At 35.1% G+C, this 22,771-nt stretch overlaps 3 protein-coding genes across 3 annotated transcripts; all 3 read left to right on the forward strand.

The window, feature by feature from the left end:
- The first annotated feature begins 231 nt into the window (after positions 1–231).
- On the forward strand, positions 232–1,022 carry LOC131003930 (pathogenesis-related protein PR-1-like). Its single transcript, XM_057930499.1, has one exon. It carries the CDS (start codon positions 367–369, stop codon positions 883–885), a length of 519 nt encoding a protein of 172 aa, XP_057786482.1. The 5' UTR covers positions 232–366; the 3' UTR covers positions 886–1,022.
- A 9,763-nt stretch (positions 1,023–10,785) lies between these two features.
- On the forward strand, positions 10,786–12,663 carry LOC131003928 (flavonol 3-O-glucosyltransferase F3GT2-like). Its single transcript, XM_057930497.1, has 2 exons — positions 10,786–11,517; positions 11,596–12,663. Exons 1-2 carry the CDS (start codon positions 11,049–11,051, stop codon positions 12,477–12,479), a joined length of 1,353 nt encoding a protein of 450 aa, XP_057786480.1. The 5' UTR covers positions 10,786–11,048; the 3' UTR covers positions 12,480–12,663.
- A 7,196-nt stretch (positions 12,664–19,859) lies between these two features.
- LOC131003929 (protein DETOXIFICATION 16-like) lies at positions 19,860–22,251 on the forward strand. The gene is made up of 7 exons (XM_057930498.1): positions 19,860–20,260; positions 20,322–20,866; positions 20,937–21,080; positions 21,146–21,384; positions 21,610–21,728; positions 21,813–21,899; positions 21,994–22,251. Exons 1-7 carry the CDS (start codon positions 19,991–19,993, stop codon positions 22,045–22,047), a joined length of 1,458 nt encoding a protein of 485 aa, XP_057786481.1. The 5' UTR covers positions 19,860–19,990; the 3' UTR covers positions 22,048–22,251.
- Positions 22,252–22,771: the final 520 nt, after the last annotated feature.

The following is a 22,771-nucleotide window of genomic DNA, read 5'->3' on the forward strand; positions in this document are numbered from 1 at the left end:
CACTACTTCATTTGTCCAATTTTCAGCAGCCCCGATTTCACTCAAATTTAAAAACTCATGTCACATATAGAATAGTATCGAATTAATAATGCATACATTATAATACGTAAATAAATAAATAAATTAAATAGTTCCCCTCTGCTGAATATTTTGACCTCTCACAGATGTGGCAATCATTATCGAACATGGGTGCCACCCCATATTTGACGCTTTAAACTCCTTAATTTTTTTTATTAAAAAAAAACTCCTTAATTTCAACTACTTTATGCCTCCATTCTTATAAATATTATTACAATGCTACATAAACTATCGTACATAGTTGGAAGGAAAAAAATTCCATGACCAAAAAATAATAATTTCAATGCAATGCTACTCCTCCAAATGCTCAACCCCTTCCCCTTGCACTATGCAATCATCCTAATTCTCATCTCCAGCTTCCTCACTCCAACCGCCGCGGTGGCCGGGAACAGCGAAGTGAAGCAGTTCCTGGGCGTGCAGAACGCAGCGCGGTCGGCGCTGCGGCTGCCACCGCTGGTGTGGGACGCCAGGATCGAACGGTACGCGGCTGGGTACGCGGCCCAGCGGCGAGCGGACTGTGAGCTGCTTCACTCGAACGGACCGTACGGGGAGAACATCTTCTGGGGAAGCGGCAACCGATGGACGGCGGGCCAGGCGGCGGCGGCCTGGGTGTCGGAGCGGCGGGGTTATAACTACTGGTCCAACTCCTGCGTCTACGGCCAGGACTGCGGGCATTACACCCAGATTGTGTGGCGCGGCACGCGGCGGGTCGGCTGCGCCAGGGTCGTGTGCTACGGCGGCCGCGGCGTTTTCATGATCTGCAACTATGATCCGCCGGGGAATTACGTCGGAGAGAGGCCCTACTGATCCACTCACATATACATTTCATTTGTTTTTTTTTTGTATAAATAAAACACGAGCATGGGCTGAGATGAATGCTGTTAAAATTTAGTGAGAGGGAGGCATCGACTTGAAGTTATTACAATTTAATTTTCTTTCATTCATTAAGGTTTTCATTTTAGGAATTCGTGGGGTTTCACTTTTTAAGGAACAAATAGGTACTGGGGGTATACTTTGCAACTCATATACTATATATCAATATAATTAAAGTGCATGACTAACAGGTATTATTTTCTAACCAGGGGCTTAGCCCACTGGCCACCGGGTCCTCACTTAAGTGAAGTGACCCGGGTTCGATCCCTCTTGGTAGCGAATTGGAGATTGGAGATATAAGGTGGATTTGGTGAATGGAGAGATAAGGTGGTTCTTGGAGTGGATGAGGGAACTAATTACTAACATGACTTTGTCCGATAAAAAAAAAAAAAGTACTTATTTTCTGCATTAGGGACTACAACTGTCACCTTTTCTCCTTTTAATATTTTCTTCTTTTTTATTATGTTTGTTTGGTTGAAGAGACAGATTAGCATATCTGCTTATCCAAAAGTATGTGGTTTTGTTACTGCAACAGTTTATGTTGTCACAGGAGAAAACGACGTAGTTTGGACCACTACACAGCTGCCCCAAAACAGCACTACTCCAAATTCTGCCAACTTGCAACTTTTTAATTTCTTATAAATATAGAAGGATTTAGCATCGCATGTACCTTATTTATTACAAGATCATTTTTTTTTTGTAAAATAATTGAGAGTTTCAAAAAAGTAAACTTTTTTTTTTTTTGTAAAATATACTCTTTCTGTCTCACTAAAAGTGGTATGTATTACATTTTGGGTTGTTCACTATAAGTGGCTTGCTTTCATAAATAAAAATGAGTCCTACCACTTTTAACAAATTTACATCTCTTCCTTATTTTTCGTGCTGAAAATTTTTGAGTCGTTTATAATGGGACGAAGGGAGTATAAAAGATTAATAAAATGTTGGATATTCGAACTTCAGACATCCAGCCTTTTCTTGTGATATCGCGTCATCTATTTTAAAATATGTATATATATATAGATGATACTAGCATTTGGTAATACTTCGACACAAAGGGTGGAACCATTTCATGCATTTCAAATTTAAACGCGCATATATATATATATAATGGGTTATTGCTGGAAAATACTCATAGTTTGTCAATTTTTTAATTTATAATACGACTTTATAATTTGACCAAAATATACATCAATTTTCAATTTAATCGTAATTATAACATGACCTTATAATCTGGCCAAAAAATACACCAAATTTCAATTTAATCCCAATTATAACAAGACTTTATTTAGATCATTGTTCATCATAGATGTATTGATATTTATTGTAATTTCATATTAAATTGTTGTGTATAAATTATTGTTAATTGATTGATTTATTTTTATAAAGATTAAGTTAGATAATTAGTTATTTTATATTAATATTGTTTTAATATATATATATATATATATATCTACGTTTTCAAAACACAAATGCATATATATAATTAAATTTTAATATTCTATTAATATATTACTTACATGATAAGTATTTATCTATTTAAATTATGAAATTATAAAATATTAGGACCAATAAATAATTAGTATATTGTGAGATGAAAAGAAAATTAAAAATATTTAATGTTAAATTTTGATATTATTATACTAAATTATAAGCTCATGTTATAATTGCGATTAAATTGAAAATTTGTGTATTTTCTGGTCAAGTTATAAAGTCATGTTATAATTGCGATTAAATTAAAAATTGATGTATGTTTTAGTCAAATTATAAGATCATATTATAAACCAAAAAATTAATAAATTATAAGTATTTTTCGACAATAATCCCCGTATATAAATTATATATGTGAGTAAGTCTGTTAAAAACAATTCCTTGAGCCCATGTGAAAGTTATAATTATGTAATTTGGTTCTAATTTTATGTTGGGCTAGATCTACTTCAGGCTTTAGCGGAGTTATGACAAGGATGATACTTTGTTAACTACTATAAGCGATGACTCGTTTAAATGTTTCAAATATCGTTTATGGATAAGTGGACATGGATTAATTCTTCTAAGAAAGCGACTTTACCGTTAATGAGGTCCAGCTCAAATGGCAAAATTGAAGCACTCAAATACTCTCTTTTGTGAGAGGTCTTTGATTCAATTTCATTTGCGTGTGAATAGTTTTTCTATTTTTATGTAACAGCCCGGCCCCAAAATTGACGGCTGTCCCCACAGATCAACACGAGTCTTTTCTAGCGTGTTTTGTCCTCACTCGCACGCTCCCTGAGAAACTTCTCATATGGGCACCAGAAAAGAAGATGCATCCTGTTGATATGAGTAGGAGTAGCACAATCAAATCCTTTAAGCTCTCCTTGAATATGTTGTCCCATTCCAACATATTCTCGGAATCCCTCTCGTTCGGGTGTGTTCTAGTTCATCCCTGTGCCCCTCCGCTTGGAAGTCTTAATCGAAGCCGCTCCTTGTCCGTGCCTCTTTGCACCGGCGATCACTCCGCACTTTGTTCCCGGGCGTCACATTTTATGTGGGTATATTTATAGGTTAAGTACCAAATTTCCCCTATCGATGACGTCCTTATCGAGTACATGACCCTATAGTCAGGGTCAAAACTGTTTACTACCTCAACGTGACAAAATCACACCAAATATCCCCCTGCGTTTTAACTACAGTACCGTTAAAACGCCGTTAGAATTTTATTTTTATTTTTTTAATTATGCTCTTTCCTTGAACCTCCACCACTTTGACCTCCCCTTCCACCCGCTCCCCCCACCGCCACCGCGTAGTACCGCCCCCCTGAACCTCAACACGTCGTTTCCGGCCACGTACACCAACACCCAGCTGTCTCTCAAGCTTTGCCGCCGCAGCACCTCCTCCGGCGAAGGACCGTCAGCCGGCCTTCATCTCCCTCACTCCGACTCAACAAAATCACACCCAATCCGGCAGCGAAGCAGTGGCGAGAACCACTGCCTCTGCCATCTCTCTCGATTCTCACTGGACTCCAGCAACACACTAGCAACCAGTCGTCGTTCGTAGGTCAAGTGGCGGCGCCGTCGGTCACCCTACCTCCGTCTCCCTTGACTCTACCCCTGAAAGGACATGCGCAGATGCCATCCGCTGCAGCCTAACCTCCCTCGGCCCCTGTCCTCTCAGATCTGGACATCGACGTCGCTCCACTCCTGCGAAAGCTCCCTCGCACCGTCAAAAAGTCGGCAGCCGCAGCGACAAGCCACCGCCACCGCCACCGCTCTGCCTCGCCTCCAGATACCCATGGGAAATGAGGGGGGACGATAGGCGCCTGGGTTAAAGGAGAGAGCATAATTAAAAAGAAAAAAAAATCTAACGGCGTTTTAACGATGTTAAAACGTCGGGGGGTATTAATTAGGTGTGATTTTTCCACGTTGAGGTAGTAAACAGCTTTGACCCTGACTATAGGGTCCTGTACGCGATAAAGACGCCATCGATAGAGGGAAATTTGGTACTTAACTCTATATTTATATACTAGCATTTGCACCACGTGCAATGAACATGAAACGTTTTTATAGTTATATTTATATAAATTGATAACATCTCAATTATCATATTTATAAACATTATAAAAAAATGATTTTAATTGAATATTTTTTAACTGAATATTAAAAAAATAAAAAAAATATAGAAGAATTCACAATAATAAAAATTGCTATTATGAAAAGGCAAAAAAGATAAAAATAAATAAATAAATGAAAAAGGATTAAAAAATAGATTTATTAAAAAAAAGATGAGAGAGGAGAGATAATTTTAAATTTTAATTTTCACTATGGCATCCAGCGAGCTACGTCATAATTCTGAGGATCAAAAAATAAACGCGGAACATTTTTGATACAAACCTAATTAATAGTTTGAGATTTTTAATATGATATTTACCCCAATATAAATATTACGAATACGGTACTTATAATGCACAAATGATCATATTCAGTTCATGTGATGAAATTTTTGTCCCCCTCCAAAATTCAAACTCAAATTGAATGATTATTCATGTTATTACATAATTATATAAACTGAACATTTTAATCACAAAATCCATAAATTATGATTTTAAAATTCACTTGCCCATAGAATTTTGTCTTAATTAGTTTACTTAGATTTTTTTTTAAATACAAAATTGTTTATTTGTTGTTTTATTATTTTTTTATTTTTTTCATTCTTTTTATTGTATTTAATTATTTTTTTTACGATTACGATGCTGACCGTGATTCGTGAATTAGGCATGATGATGGGAAGTTGGTTGGCCGTTGGCGTGAGATGAACGGTGGTTGGAGCTTCATGGTGTGCCACCTTACGTTCCACTTTAGGGCAAAATTATGATTTCACCCTCGATGTTTTGAAATAAGTCTCTATATTCCCATCCTTTTAATATAAGTAAATGTTTTATTCGAAGCAACATCAACTATTTTTACAAGTACACTGACATAGCTGTTTCTGAGCTTGCATGCACGAGTGAGACCCGAGTTAACCGATAATAATAACAAGAATTAAGATAAATATATCACCCACTTATGCACAATGCTGGTATGTATTTTAATTTACTCCTCATCATGGTGAAAATAATATACTCCAAGACTAAATTAATGAAGCCAAAATAAAAAAGTATAAAACAAATAGAAATATCTATAATTATAGAAAATAAAAAAAGTACTCCCTCCGTTCATCAATAGTGTATGTGTTAAGTAAAAATGAGTGGTTGCAGTTGAATTGAATGTGAGGTCATAAAGAAATATGTGGATGTAATTGAAATGAGAAAATATGGTCATGTCTCAAAAAGAAAAGTGTTACACTTTTTGTGGACTCTCAATCTGATAATTGTGTTAAACTCTTAGTAGACGAAGGGAGAACACCTTACCCAATAGTAATTTTGACAAAAAAAAAATTGCATAACTTTAGCAATGTTTTATTTTTTTCCCCAGTATATTCGCAGTATATAAAGGTATATTAAAATCAAAATATATTTTCTAATTAACTCCAATTTAGAATACATTTTTCGATGAAACAAAATGAATGTGGTTATTAATATAAGGAATCTCAACGATCATCTCATTCATTAATTGGAAACCCATGACCTCATTATTTATATGGAAACTATGCGTTCATCTTGTCCGTTTTGTTTATGATCATCTTGATCTTTGTCCAATGATGAATAACAAAAGCTCTAAAAACGCCCTAGCCAGCCAAAGAGCTTCACATTGCCCCAAAAGTTCTCAGGCCAAGAAACAAAAAGTTGACACCAATCGTGTCATATTTGTTACGACGCCTTAGATAGAACTCATCCTTAAAAGTCAGGCTATCAAGGAGAGGGTGCCTAAAGTGTTATAAATTACACGCATCAGCCCATACTTAACCGATATGGGACGGATCATGACAAATCTAAGAATCGGAGCAAACGCAAGGTTCCTCCATCACCAAAGAATTTGGCGATCATGATCATCATTTACGGGAAGAAAACATTCAATTGAAGATCCAAATACAAGAGTTCTATTATCGTTTAATGTTGGCATGTGGGAATCAATACATTAGAGATTTGATATTTGGGCAGAACCCGCCGCTTAAGTTGATGATTTGTTTGTGGATATGATGCTGGCGTGGCGAAGGCAATTCCAATGATCCTTATGATTGTTCTAGATTCCACCCTCAAGCGAGGTTTAAAATGTTTTTCGTGTAATCATTTATCTTTAATTGATTTTCGAATTCATCTTCCTAAATATTTTATAATATCAGACTTGCACATGCTTTTTCTATAACCGAGGACGAGTGGACCCACATCTCCCAACTAGAGTATACTCCAATTCGTAATTCTTCCAACACTACGTAAAACTTGTTTCCCTTGATTCTTCTCAATTTTAATTTTATGATGATTGTATGATAAAACTATTGAAAGATGATGAAAAAGAAAGATAGGTGTATTACTATTAGATGAAGAAAGGTACTTATTTCCCTTTCTGACATACTCATATAAAATGTATGTAAACCCTAATACTTTAATTTAATATATTTATTGAAAGAATTAATAAAATTGGTGATAATTTTTATGTAATGAAGAAAATGTCCCACCATTTTATGAGACCATTGTCATCGGTGACCTTTTAGTGAAAGTCATCATAAGAAGACAAAAGACAAAATTTACAAAATAAATGAAAATTGAGCCAATTCCCATGACATTGGGCGGCTGACCGCCCTTGAGGCAGCAGAGTGTCAAATGCCATGTGGCACCCTTTCATTGAGTGCCACTTAATTTTATATATAATTTTAAATATTAATTTTTAATAGTTATTTGTAATATAAAAAAACTAAAAATTAGGAAAAAAATTCTATATATAGACTTCAATTTTTTTTTTCATCACCACCATTTCAATATCCTTATTTTCCCAGCAATCTTTTCAATAGCCTTATGATCTATCTTCATTTCTTCTTCATTTTGAAACCATGGATCCAAATGACCCCAATTATTAAACTTTTGAATCTTTTTTTCACCCTAAAAAATTTTCAAATCCAGAAGATGTTCAAAATTCTCAGTACTACGAGAATTCTCAATTTTCTCCACACCTCAACCAACTTTCTACCTCTCACGAACATCTCATTTCACAAAATATCTCTCGGAATTTATTTAAAGATGTCGAACACCCAAAGAAAAATCAGAAAGCTGCAAAAAATATAGCTTGGTGCGTGAAAGAAGATGTAGCGCTTATGTCTTCTTGGATCTGCGTTAGCGAAGATAAGGAAAAAGAAAAAAATCAAAGAGGGGCGACGATGTGGGAACGTGTGCAGAATATGTATCATGAAGCTCAAAAAGAAAGTCCAGATGAGATCAGCTCAAGGAATATCGAATCAATGAAAGGTCATTTTAAACGACTTAATGAAAATGCAAACAAGTGGATTGCTGCTTGCGAAGAAGCAAATGCTAGAAGAAGGAGTGGAATGAGCCAGAAAGATATAGAGATGAAAGATCACTCAATTTATGAAGCAGGTGGCAGTAAATTCCAAGACTTGGTTGTTTTCAATGATGTTATGAGTAAACATTCGAAGTGGAACTTAGCAATCAATGAAGTGGGTGATGATCAGGAAAGTGGTGGCATCACAAAAAGATCTAAGACTTCTGAAGATGGTGATTACTTTATCACGTCCAATCCAGAAACTCCAACTACTGGCGGATCTACTATGTCTCGTCCTACAGGTAGAGACAAAGCTAAAAGGAAATGAAAACGTACGACAATGACATATGAATCTAATGAAATGTATGAAGAAATTCGTGCATTAAGACTTAGATCATGAAAATGAGTTAATGACTGCTAAAATTGAATTGGAATGTGAACAACTTAAAATAATTCTCTCAAGATGGAAAAGAAAATGTTGGTCGCATTGTTGGCGAAAGACCATTTATTTGCAGAAGAGGAAGAGATGAAAAGCCACCTCATTGCAATTTTATTTCTGAAGTAGTTTTGCAATTATGTAATTTTAATTTATGTTTCAATTTTGTAATTTTAATTTATGTTATTTCAATTCTGTATTGCTCTATGTAATTTGTTTGAATTTTCAATATAACTGTTGAACATGCAAGTGTCTCTGACACTCTTCACGTGGTAGTCCATCATAATTGTCCTGCCATTTCACATCTCGATGTCCATCACACTTTTCCTCCTTTTAACATGCAAATGTCTATCACACATTTTCTGACATTTTACATGCACACTTATTTTACTCTGCCATTTCACATGAAACTTTATGACCCATAAGATTCTCAAAGATTTCACATGCATCCAAATGTCTCAACAACGATAAATGAATGGTTCACATGCACATGTCAGATAACTTAAAATTAAATTTTATCACTGCATTTGTTTTTCTATATAACATACCTCATATCCAGTACCTAACCCATTCTAAAGCCAAAATGTCCTCTTCATCTTCAGATGAATGGGAAGAACGACGGTATCAATAAAATCGTCAAATTGATCGCATTATTGACGATATGCTCATAAACAATCTCAATCTTATTTTAGAAACTTCTTCTTCCACCACTAAAAAAAGGTATTGTGATAGGGAACGTGAAGTTGGTGAGCAACGTTTGATGATGATTAATAATTTATCCCTAATCCAACGTATACTTCGGAGCTCTTCCGGCATAGATTTCGCATGCAGAAATCATTGTTCCTTCGTATAGTAGATGTTGTTACTGCTAATGACGAATATTTTCAACAGAGACCCGATTGCACGGGTAGGTAAGGCCTTTCACCACTGCAAAAATGCATTGGAGCTATGAGGGTGTTGGCTTATGGAACCGCAACTGATGCCGTTGATTTATACTTACGAATGAGTTCAACAGACACGAGGGATGCTGTCATTCATTTCGTAGAAGGTATCATTTCTTGCTTTGGTGACACATACCTTAGAAGGCCTAATCAACAAAATTTGCAAAGAGTACTCTATGTTGGGGAACAACATGGTTTCCTTGGCATGACTGGAAGTATTGATTGCATGCATTGGTAATGGAAGAACTGTCCTACTGCTTGGGCTGGTCAATATGCAGGAAAAAGTGGAAAACCAACAATCATTTTGGAAGCCGTTGCATCATATGATTTATGGATATGACATGCGTTCTTTGGAACTCCATGTTCGTGCAAAGATATTAATGTACTTCATCGATCTCCAGTTTTTATTGATATTTTAGAAGGTAGAGCACCGAAGATAAGTTATGTGGTCAATGGTCGTCAAACTGATAGAACTTATTATCTCACTGATGGCATATATCTCTCTTGGGCTGCATTTGTCAAGACAATTTCAAGTTCAGTGCTCTGAAACCACAAGTTGTTCGCTCAACACCAAAAGGCTATAAGAAAAGATGTCGAGAGAGCCTTCAGAGTTCTACAAGCTCGATTTGCATTTATTCGATGTCCTTGTCTCATTTGGGATAGGATTTTGATGGGAAAAATTGTGATAGCTTGTATCATCATGCACAATATGATAGTGGAAGATGAACGAGACACATACCAAAACTATTATGATCCCACAGAGTTTTTGATGGATTTACCTTCAGATGAAGATGCATCTATTCACTACTCAACTGACAGAATTGCAAGTTTGTCTAATTACATGATCAACAGGGATCGACTTCACAATCGCGAAGCTCACAAAGCTCTTCAGAAGGACTTAATTGAGCATATATGGGCAAAATTCGGCACGACTAATTGAATATGTAATTTGCGTCTATTGTACTTGTAATTTAAATTTCCTATATCTATTTGTAATTTATTTTATGTATTTTTAATTTTGTTTAACTCTTGTAATTTTTGTTGCATGATTTTATTTTATTTATATTTTTTTTCTATTATTTTAATTTTTAAAAATATATTTAAAAAATATTGTGACTAATATAAGAATAAAAATAAAACAAAATAATAAAGATATTTAGGTCATGTGAGTGTCACTAATGGGAGTAGATTTAAGATAAAGGTTGAGTTGTGTATGTGGAAGAGAGAGAAATGAATATTTTAATTAAAGGTTGGGTTGAGAGAAAGTCACTGATGGGGATAGTCTAAGATGTGTGGTTGAGATTGAATTTGATGTAGTTTTTTTGTTAATAAGAAGTATTTATAAGGATAAAAGTTAAGGAAAAAATATGGAGTCATGTTTTAAAAAGAAAAGTTTTAAGGAGTATATTTTTGATAGACACCAAAAATGACAAAAGTGTCATACTTTTGGTGAACGGACTCATTTTAATTTTCAAGGCTTCTCTATGTAATTTCGGATAAAATGCAGAAAAGATATATATGTAATTTAAGATTAGCGCATTAAAGTAGTTGAATTAATTTATTCACTTTATCTCTAAAACATTGCTAACATGTCCTTATATGTCTGGCTATACTATGGCCGGATAGCTTTTCCCAAAGAAAAAAAATCCATTCAAGTAATTACTCGTATGGTTGTACCCGCAATTGAAAGGTAGTTAGATCGCCACGAGCTTCATATAGTACTTAGCTGACTATTTCTTCCACGCATTAGACATTCTTGGTGGTTGTTACAATCCATAAATACCAGTCTTGTTGAAACAAGTGTAGTGAAAGAAAAGCATGGGATTTAAATTGCACATTGGTGTTCTTGCATTTCCTTTCGGAACACACGCTCCCCCCTTACTGGCCCTGGTGCAGAGGCTGGCCGCCTCCGCACCAGACGCATTGTTCTCTTTCTTCAACAGTGCGACCTCTAACGCCGCGCTTTTCAACACGTCGTATGATAACATACGGCCATGCGACGTGTGGGACGGCACTCCCCACGGCGAGGCCTTCACCGGTTCGCATTTCGAGGCGGTGGGCTTGTTCCTGAAAGCCTCGCCGGGTAACTTCGACAAGGTTATTCAAGAGGCGGAACATCAAAGTGGCCTCAAAATCTGCTGCTTAATAACTGATGCGTTTCTGTGGTTTGCCTGTGACATGGCTGAGAAAAGAGGGGTGCCATGGCTGCCCTTCTGGACTGCTGCTTCCTGCTCGCTCTCCTCACACCTCTACACTGATCAGATCGTCAAAGCAATTCAATCAACAGGTAATTAATGATTCTCACTCAAGAAAATCATATAATTTCTTGCATTTCAATTGTTCGACCAAATGCGTGGTGTTGCAGAAACGGCGAAACAAGATAAAGCTCTGTCCTTCATCCCAGGATTGGAAATGGTGACCACGAGCGATCTCCCGCCGGAGGTTTTCCTGGACAACAGTCCGTCGCCGCTGGCAATTACGATCAACAAAATGGTCCAACAGCTCCCAAAATCCACCGCCGTCGTCTTGAATTCGTTCGAAGAAATCGACCCGATCATCACCAAAGACCTAAAATCGAAATTCCGCCATTTCCTCAACGTCGGCCCTTCGATTCTCGCGTCGCCCGCACGCGCCGCCCCCGACGACAAAACAGGATGCTTATCATGGCTGGGAAGCCAAAACCGCCCTAATTCAGTAGTCTACATCAGCTTCGGCACCGTGATCACGCCGCCGGAAAACGAGCTGGCGGCGCTGGCCGAAGCCCTAGAAACATGCGGATTCCCATTTCTGTGGTCGCTGAAGGAGCACGCGAAGAAATCCCTCCCAACTGGATTCCTCGAGCGCACGAATTCCTTGGGGAAGATCGTGGCGTGGGCGCCGCAGCAGCAAGTTCTCGCGCACGAAAATGTGGGCGTGTTCGTCACCCACTGCGGCTGGAACTCCATCCTGGAGAGTATCTCGAGCTGCGTGCCGCTGATTTGCAGGCCGTTTTTCGGAGATCAGATGCTGAACAGCAGGATGGTGCAGGATTCGTGGAAAATCGGGGTGAGGGTTAAAGGAGGCGTCTTCACCAAGAGCGAGACGGTTGAGTCTTTGCGCGAGTTGATGACAACGGAGAAAGGGGAGAAGATGAGGGAGAATGTTGGTGTGCTCAAAGACAAGGCTATGGCTGCCGTTGAACCACAAGGGACTTCGTCTAAGAATTTCATCAAATTGTTGGAGATAATCCGAGCGCCCGAGAGCCGTTGATTGCTCCCTCATTTCTAGTGTTATATGTTACAAATAATCAATAATAGAGGCAAGATTTTAGTGGGTGTGTTGGTCTCGCTTAATATTTTAGGATTCAGGTTTTAAATTCGAGCCTATCTTGCCAAGTCTTTAATTTTATGTAATTTATTTGTTTTTTAAATGACTTAGAGGCAAGATTATTAAATGCAGCAGATGCACAAATAGTAGCAGCTATCAGTTTTAATTGTGAAATGCTGCACCTCTTTTTTGGGTCTCTCCTTATCTCAATTACCAAATTGTTTATTTATTAATAAATCTTACAAAAAAAATACTCCTTCCATTTCCAAAAATTAGTTATCTATTAATTTCTCGGATGATCCATACTATAAAATATTTTCTTAATTTGAATTGGCTTAAAAAAATTTAATTGCATGTAAATATATAGAGTATACTATTTTTTTTAACCAATAATATATATTTTTTACTTTATTAATATATGAACTTTCAACATTTTGAAATTTGGCCCGAATTAAAATTCTGAAAACAATTAATTCTATGTAGATGTCAAAGTTTTCTTACATGACATTTTCAGTTGATAATTAAAACGTTTTGTTTCATATAATATGAAAAAGATGTCGTTTCCTTTCTATTAATATCGGGTTCTCTGAACCCTACTCCAGGTAATATAACATAAAACATGAAAAATACGGTGCCGTTTTATGTTATATAAAAAGACACATCGTTTTAAAAATTACTTCCTCCGTTTTAATTACATAGGTCACATTTCCTTATTTGGACGTCTCAATCCTAAAACAGAAAGTTAATACATAACAAATATATCCATATAACTCATTATTTATATCAATTGTCATTGTACCTCACACACATAATTATCTCTTCTTTATTTCGCTCTCCTATTTCTTGGACAAATATATCCTAACAAAGGTTACTTTTACTTTTCAATTTTATTATAAATTATTTATTTTTTAACATTCGTATTCAAGCCTTATAACCTATCAAATTAAGATATGGGGAGTAAATAAAATATTACGTAATAAAATTCCAGCGTCGACTTAGAATTGATTGTTGCTGAAATTTTAAGTGCACCGAGAAAGTATTTAACGTCAATGAATTCAAGCCTTTAAGAAAATGAATGGATTCAAGAGGATCCACACCAACTAATGACTCACTCACTTTTAAAACCTTCTTTTGGATTAATTCAAAAAAAAAAAAAAAATCTTTTGGACCACTGAAATCAGAAGCCCCTAAAGAGAAATTCCCAACTCCTAATCAGAACCTTTTTTTTTATTGATCGGAAAAATGGGATATTTCATTAAGAACACTGGTACCAGCAGTACCGATGGAAAATTACAACTCAAAGCGTAAACAAGTCACCTGTTATCCATTGAGCGAGAGTACATTCCCGGTCCCAAAGTTTGAAGATCTTGATCCAGCTCCATAATCTAGCTTTGATATCTCGAATCAGGTTTTCAATTTTCCACGGTTTACCTTCAAATCTGCTTTCATTGCGACTCTTTCAAAGAATCCAAGTGGTACACATCCAGAGAGCCCTTAAGAGAATTCTGTTCTGTTTCCTTCCCAAGTTAGTAAAAGCGTCGAAGTGCGCTGCAATATCCCGCGGTTGTGGACCGCTAATTCTTAAGAGAATTCTGTTCTGTTTCCTAATCAGAACCTAGTAGTTCTATCTTATTGGGCCAAGGCCCACATCGATCTAGTTACTAATTAAAGAAAAATCCATTAAAATCTAAATGATGCATATAGTCGTCGAATACATAAAAGCCAAATTATTCAGTCAAAAGTTAAATCTATATAACCTACGCAAATCTCAATCATCATTTTATTTTTCACTCATACAAATGATATTTTTACAAACATTTACTAACATTGTTGCTGGAAATTGGTTTAAACTATGGGGGGAGAAAATATTTCATTGCCTAGCTAGAAAACATGAATAACGTGAAGTAATTAATGTGTCATTGTGCGTCCTGGCATAAAACAGTGATTGGTTGCAACTGCAAAGATTTTTTCAAGTTCAAAAAAGACAAAAAATTAGAAGAAAAAGAAACTCGCAAAAAGGGGTTTATGGTTGCGGTAGTAATTAATACTACTAAACCTAAGTCCAATATGACACTACAAGAAAATGCGGCTCTAACGACCGAAATTTCGGTCGTTAAAACCCAAAAATCGGTCGTTAATATTATTAACGACCGATTTAACGACCGTTTTTTTCGGTCGTTGTTTGCATCGTCGCCCGAGTTTTAACGACCGTTTTTTCGGTCGTTAAATTTAACGACCGATTTTTTATTTTTAACGACCGAAATTTCGGTCGTTAAAAAGAGAAAAAAAAAATAAAAAAAATTATTTTTTTAATTTTTTTTAATTAACGACCGAAATTTTATTTTTAACGACCGAATTTTCGGTCGTTAAAAATTAATTAAAAAAATAATTTTTTTTTTTCGAAAAAAATAATTTTTTTTTTCGAAAAAAATAATTTTTTTTTTCGAAAAAAATAAATTATTCAAATGCTCTATCTTTTATTCAAATAAATATCAATAACTCTATGCAACCACATTGTGTCCATCCACAAAATAGTTTAATAGATAAATTTTTTATTTATAAAATTTATTTTTTTAAATGAAAATAAGATTTGGTTATTTTATTGTATTCTCTATATTGTACTTTTTTGTATTTTTTTATTTTTTAATAAAAATAAAAAAAATTACAAAAAATAACTACAATGTAAAGAATACATTAAAATAACTAAATCTTATTTTTTTTTAAATAAGTTAAATTAATAATGTTTTTTCTATTTAAATAATTTTTGGATGACCACAATATGGCCGTTGATTTAGCATCACTCAATAAATATACACTTTTATATTTAGAAATAATATAATAAAAAAATAAAGCTCAACACGGGAATATAGTTTTTGTCGTGGTCCAATTAAGTTTGGATGTTTCTAGTTGTATAAAGACCAAATATATTTAGGTGTACCCAATTTTCATCGTTTTTTATACAAAATATCCTAACTTTCATTGTTTTTTTTTTCCCTTAAAAAATCCTCAATATTAAGCTTTTTGCATAAGATATTTCAACCTTTCATTTTTTATTCAAAAACCTCATACTTAATTGATTTTATTTCCAGATTTTGATTGTAATTACTTAAGTTATAATAGATAATTTGAGTAGAAAGAACTTGTGTTGCATGTATAACCAATATTATTATAATTTACAATTGGAAGAGTTCGCCTGAAATCGTCGCAGGAGCTTCAACATCCGAGATCCTGTTCGGATTTTTATTATTCCTCGGCTTTTGTTTTTTATCTTCGTAACATTTATTTTCTTTTCCTTGAAAATTTGTAAATTCAATTATACAAATACTTTAACTAATTATATTTTATAATTTTTAAAAATATTTTATAAGCTATTGAAAAGAATAATCTATTTTAAATAAATTAATCAAATACCCTCTTTTTTTCTTTTTATATAAGTAAAGAAAAAAAAATTACTGACAGATGATTCAAACCTAAGACCTCGTCTCTTGAACGTTACCCTCAACACGCGCACGCAAATCAAACCCCCTATTGATAAAGTAACAAGTTGAGCATATTTCGGATTCCGTCCATAACCATGAATCTAGACCGCACCTACTGACGTTGTTGGAAGCACGTGGAATTGCAAATAATGAATTACAAACACAATCTTTTTCTGCAATTTCGTGGTTGATGAATGAAATTAACACTCAAAGCTAGCTTGTGAAAAAGTATGCCAGCAGAGCTATTTAATTTCAAAAATCAGACGACCACATACAAATATAATTATGGATTGATGTTGAGACGATTAAGGGGGTAATTATGGATCGATGTGAAAAAGTATGCCAGCAGAACTATTGTTTTGTATGTATAGTAGTTGGTTAATTAATGATTGGGCGTCAATCTGTTATATTGCAGATGGCTGCTCTGTAAACATGGCCAAGTCGACATGCACTAATTTTTGGGAAAGCATGTGCTAATTAATTTAATTAGTGCTCACTTATTTTTCTTGAGACCATCGGCCAACTTGTTGTTCTTTGTGCTGTCATTTGGTGAAATCTGATGCCTATTTTAACAATTTTTTAGGGAAAATAAAATATGATTTATATGTATATACGAACTTTAAGTATTTTTGTTTTTTACCAATTCTTTATTTTATTTTAATACACCAATTAACTTTTGATTTGTCTAATTTTTATCAGTGGCGGAGCTAGGATTTTTTTGGGGGGGGGGGGGCTGAACTGTTACGGGGGTTCGGGGGCGGTAGTCCCCGATTTTTTTTTTTGGGGGCATTCAATACATTTTAGACATTTTTTACTAAAATACAAATATAATAATAATAATAACAATATTTTCATAGATAATATAGTTCAAAACATTTACTAAAATTTTTTTTGGGGGCATTCAATACATTTTAGACATTTTTTTACTAAAATACAAATATAATAATAATAATAACAACATTTTCATAGATAATATTCAAAACATTTACTAAAATTTTTTTTGGGGGCATTCAATACATTTTAGACATTTTTTACTAAAATACAAATATAATAATAATAATAATAACAACATTTTCATAGATAATATAGTTCAAAACATTTACTAAAATTTTTTTTGGGGGCATTCAATACATTTAGGCATTTTTTACTAAAATACAAATATAATAATAAGAATAAAATTTTCATAGATAATATAGTTCAACATTTACTAAATTTTTTTTGGGGGGCATTCAATATATTTTAGACATTTTTTACTAAAATACAAATATAATAACAATAATAACAACATTTTTAGATATATTATAAATTTTTTTTTTTTTTTTCCAAAATTTGGGGGGGGGGCTCTAGCCCCCTAGCCCCCCCTGGCTACGCCCCTGATTTTTACTATAAAAAGTTTAGGGTAGAAATCGAAACTAACATAACGAATTTAAACTGATGTGACAATCAATGCGGCATCGTTTTTAGTGTATTATTTTTTTAAAAAAAAGTCAAAAACAAAGGCACAGGCGACATATGGAATTTTAATTTAATTTTAATTTTTGGAAAATATTAATTAAATCAAAGCGATGACATATGGAGTGTATGATTATTACATCATCAACTTCAGTTTGATATTTCTCCCAAAATTTTCTAATAATAAAAATCAGACAAATAAAAAAATGGTGTATTCGATTTTACAAAAAATATATAGTTCAAGAGAAAATTCGAAAATATTGGATTTTTCATGTATTTACACACAAATAACCCAATATAATATCTACCGTTTGTTTTTATACTGATTTATTGTTTGGAGTTCGATGGCTTCTAATCCCTTTAATTTCAAGATTTCTATAGTTTCTATGGATTATGGCCAAAAAAATACACAATTTTTTTACGAAAATTAAAAATTTTCACATAAATTTTCAATTAAAATAAAAAATACATGAATTTATATTTTAGTTGCAATTTTCACATGAGTTTGATTTCCGACGAAATTAAAACTTAATTGGTAGTCGAAATTAAATCAAATATTTTAGTTTTTGACTTCTTAGACCTCTGAGCTTCTAAATACTTCTCATCATCGGAAGCTAGACCAACATCATGTGAACTTTCGACTGTCAACTAAGCTCTAATTTTGCTAGAAATCAAACTCATCAGGTGAAAATTGTAACTAAAATATAAATTTGTGTATTTTTGGCTTAATTTAAAGTTTAAGTAAAAATTACAATTTTCATTAAACTTCGTGTATTTTTTGGCCATAATCCATATTTTCTATTACGAAATATCGAGAGTTATTACACTGTTATTATAATTGTGATTTCTCAGCTTCCTTGCGATCGAGCAACTGAAATCATCATTACGTATCTTTAAGTAGCTTTCGTTACTGGTTATCGTCTTCATAGTGATCATAAACAAAATGTTAAATAATTAACACTTGAAATTGTAAGCCAAAAAGTTATCTCAATTTTAAGTGCATGTTTGACCGGGATCATATAAACCTGAATAACTAAATAATTTGGGTATCTATGCGTTTTATACCCCTTATTATTAATTAAAAGGGCCCGCGCGAGATAAAGCGCTCTATTTTATTTCATTATTATTTTTTTTGAAATAAACTAATCTTAATGATACAATAACTATTCATTATACTTCATCCGTTCCGTGAAACTTGAGCAGTATTTTTTTTTGATTGTCTACGAAACTTGAGCATTTTCTTTATATAGTAAAAGTTTTTCCCTTTATTCACACTTTTCATTTTTTCACCTATAACACTTAACACACAAAATACTAGTAGCTTTTTAAAATTCATGCCAAAAAGAAATTGCTCAAATTTTATGGAATAGAGAAAGTATTATTTATCTTAATTATATTAATCAATTCATTTCCAAATATGGACACCAAGCACTGTTTAGCGGGTTGTATAACTATATGAACAATGTTCTCTTTGAAGCGTCCATTTGGTTTACACAAAATGCAACAGCTTTTGGTGGTGGTAGTATATAATTTCTGATTAGGACAATTAAACAAAATTTTAAATATTTTTGTATTCACTATATATGAAAGCACTTGTGCGGCTGTTTTCTTTCCTGGAAATTAATAATAACGCTCAAAGAATCAATAGTTAATTATATAAAATTTGAATATGCACCAACATATGAAAAAGACACCAACAAGTGCAAATTCATATAAGAGTTATTATATTGCTCATCATGTACACATATGGCTTAATCATGTTATTGCGGTCTATTATTTATTGTATTTTATGTATCTATATACATACGTTTATTGATGATGTATTAATTAACCTCTTAAAATATTAATTACAAAAACATGAGGAAAAAGAAAATCTGATTGAATTAATTCAGATTCCGAAATGGAGTTCAACATTTTCACAAGCCTAGCTATTAGTGGTGCATGTGATGATTAAAAATGGAAAAATCAGATTAATAAGAAAGTTTTCTATAAGAGACAAAAAAAAATGTTTCACACACGCTTGCATATGATGCTTCCTAGTTAAACCTGGACCAGGCAAAAATAATTACCGTTCTATTTAATTGGGTTTTGGTGAAGATATGATACAACTAACGGTAAAAAGATAAATAACCATCGGAATGTCGATATCATTTCAGTAAGAAATTAATTAATTACAATCATCTTCAGCCATATGATGTTCACCGAGCTAGCTATATAGTCATCGACTCATCATGTTTGAATAAGAAAATGAGATGTATGACAATGCAACAACGTCGGTAGAGTACTGTAGTTGGCTGCAGGCAACCAATGAAATTAAATCACACAAAATTAAATTAAAATAATCAATTAAGATTTGATTTATATATATTTAAATCTCACCGCAAACTGGAACCTAGTGAGCAACTTTAGTATAAAGAGTGATATGTTGATTTTATTGCTTGCCCACTACACTAAAGAGTGTCAAACCGAGGTAGTGGAGAGGAAGAAACTGAGAGAGAGAGAGAAAACAAAAAAAAAAAAACAATGGCGTCTCTAGTCGAAAAATCCGATCTTGTAACGCCGTTGGTTGTAAAGGAATACAATGCGGAATCGAAAGCAAAATTCACAAATGATGAAATCGTAGCAGAAGCCAAGTTACAATTGTTCCTGGCAGGTCCGATGATGTTCGTGAACGTATTGTTGTCACTGATACAAACGATTTCAGTGATGTTCGTTGGGCACGTGAGCGAGCTGGCCCTCTCCGGCGCATCCATGGCCACCTCCTTCGCGTCCGTGACGGGCTTCAGTCTGCTGGTAAGCCCCATATATACCCTAAACATGAAATAGCAAGGGATGATTGATGTTTACTTTCAAGGTTGGAATGGCGTGCGCCTTGGACACCTACTGCGGCCAATCATACGGCGCGAAGCAGTACCACATGCTGGGAATCCACATGCAGCGCGCCATGTTCGTGCTGCTGCTGGTGAGCGTGCCGCTGGCATGCATCTGGGCGACGGCCGGCGACATTCTCCGGCTGCTGGGGCAGGATCCGGCCATCGCGGCGGAAGCCGGCGTCTACGCCCGTTACATGATCCCTTCCATCTTCCCCTTCGCGCTGCTGCAGTGCCAGTTCAGATTCCTTCAGACGCAGAACAATGTGGTGCCGATGATGCTGACCTCCGGCATCACCACGCTCTGCCACGTCCCCATATGCTGGCTCTTGATCAACAAAATGGGCCTCGGTAGCAAAGGCGCCGCCCTCGCTAACGGCGTCTCCTATTGGACCAATGACGTCTTCTTGATCCTCTACATCACCATGGCCCCAGCTTGCAGGGACACCTGGAAGGGTTTTTCCAAAGAGGCGCTGCACAATCTCTCCAAGTTCATCTGGCTCGCCATTCCTTCAGCTATTATGGTGTGGTCAGTATTCGCTACCTCAAACATGCAATTCATGCACCACTTCATTAATTATATGTATTTCTGTACATAGCTTGGAGATATGGTCCTATGAGATCATGGTTATTGTTTCTGGTCTTCTGCCGAATCCCACCTTGGAAACATCGGTTCTCTCCATCAGCCTCAACACAAACGGCATGATTTACATGATACCCCTTGGACTTGGCAGTGCAATAAGGTAGTATATTAATTCATTAATCACCTTTTCTCAAATCATGCTTACTAATTAATAGTATTTGCCAGCGTCCGTGTGGCCAACGAGTTAGGCGCAGGGCGGCCTAAAGCAGCTCGCCTAGCGGTGCGCATGGCCACGTTGATGGTGGCCGTGGAGAGCGTGGTGGCGGTGGTGGTCATAATCTTGGGGCGCAATGTTTGGGGCTACTGCTTCAGTAGTGAGCCAGATGTGATCTCTTATGTTTCCGATATGATGATACTCATCGCCATCGCCAACTTGGCAGAGGGAGTTCTCTCTGTTCTCAGTGGTACGCTATGCTTTGAGGAATATATATATATGGACGGACGAAATTACGTTTATATTTTCTTAAACAAATTTGGACGGACAAGATTGACAAGATTAGATTTAGTTTATATATAAACTGTGGGGAGATACAATTAAAAAAAATCTAAATATAAAAAATGAGCGTGCGGCCCCTGTGTATTATTCAAGATTCCAGCAACTTAGTAAATTTGTAATTAACGTGGCGCAGGAATTGCAAGAGGATGTGGTTGGCAGAAGATCGGGGCCGTGGTGAACCTGGCGTCCTTCTATTTGATCGGCATCCCCCTCGGAGTCGTGCTGGCATTTGTGCTGCACCTCGGAGGAAAGGTACGTACATTGCATACGCCTAGTTTTTTACCTTTAAATTATTTTGTCATGACTTTGTAATTAATTTTTGAATTTGATACTCAGGGACTATGGACTGGAATCATAGCTGCAGTTTTCGCACAGACGTTTTTCCTGTCCATCATAGCTCTCCGGACCAATTGGGAGGCAGAGGTAATTAAGGATACAATACATACACTAATTAATTAATGTTTTCGATAATTGGAGTTGGATTCATTAATATATACTATATGGTTTGTTGTTGCAGGCAAGGAAGGCTTGTGCTAGAGTTTTCGACTCGTCCATTCCAGTTGTGGCGTAGGGAGAAAACACGATGAGATGTCATGAATCTGTGTGTGAAAAGTTAAGGGATGCATGAGTGAATCCAGCTTATAGCTATGTGCTCGTGCTGGACCGAATTAGACATATCTCTATCAAGAGATGATCATCTCTTAGTTCTTGCATTACCATATGCCATTGTGTTTGTGTATACATGGTTTTCAATGATTTTCTTCATTTTATACCACTCCGAAGTTGCACTCAATTATGTTATACTAATCGACTTGGCAATTTATGGCAAACATTCCAAGTTTAAAGACTATATATATGCGAGTGGGATTCATGTTATAAAAGGGATTCATGTTATAAAAGGGAGTACTATGACAAACTGTTTGGTGTTGTAGAATAAATAATACGGATTTGGTACATGATCTTCAAAATAGAATATTGCTTTTCAAAAGTAACAATATTTGGAGTATAATAAAAATTAAGTGCCTAATGGGAACTTAAGCCTTAAAGCAACACGACCCAGGTTGGTGGCGTGAACAACTTTACTAAGGTAATAGAGCATTGTTTTCCACTATATGTTTCATTGCATACTTTATCTTAATAGTCCAATAAAAAAAACTATGTGCATAATGACAGTTATATATGTTACTGATATGTTGGATGGAAACGTACACTTGTAAAATAGAATACGATGATTACAAGGATATATATATATATATATATAGGGTTAGGTTTTATTGAGAAGCTCAAATGTGTTG

Source organism: Salvia miltiorrhiza, unplaced genomic scaffold (genome assembly GCF_028751815.1).
Source record: "Salvia miltiorrhiza cultivar Shanhuang (shh) unplaced genomic scaffold, IMPLAD_Smil_shh original_scaffold_293, whole genome shotgun sequence".
NCBI classification, from domain to species: Eukaryota; Viridiplantae; Streptophyta; class Magnoliopsida; order Lamiales; family Lamiaceae; genus Salvia; species Salvia miltiorrhiza.

Bases quoted from the DNA above. Each gene is read 5' to 3' on its own strand.
- LOC131003929 (XM_057930498.1), top strand. From the start codon at position 19,991: ATGGCGTCTCTAGTCGAAAAATCCGATCTTGTAACGCCGTTGGTTGTA. The intron at 20,867-20,936 runs GTCAGTATTCGC...TTCTGTACATAG, and splicing joins CCTTCAGCTATTATGGTGTG to CTTGGAGATATGGTCCTATG. The intron at 21,900-21,993 runs GTAATTAAGGAT...TTGTTGTTGCAG, and splicing joins GGACCAATTGGGAGGCAGAG to GCAAGGAAGGCTTGTGCTAG.
- LOC131003928 (XM_057930497.1), top strand. From the start codon at position 11,049: ATGGGATTTAAATTGCACATTGGTGTTCTTGCATTTCCTTTCGGAACA. The intron at 11,518-11,595 runs GTAATTAATGAT...GTGGTGTTGCAG, and splicing joins CAAAGCAATTCAATCAACAG to AAACGGCGAAACAAGATAAA.
- LOC131003930 (XM_057930499.1), top strand. From the start codon at position 367: ATGCTACTCCTCCAAATGCTCAACCCCTTCCCCTTGCACTATGCAATC.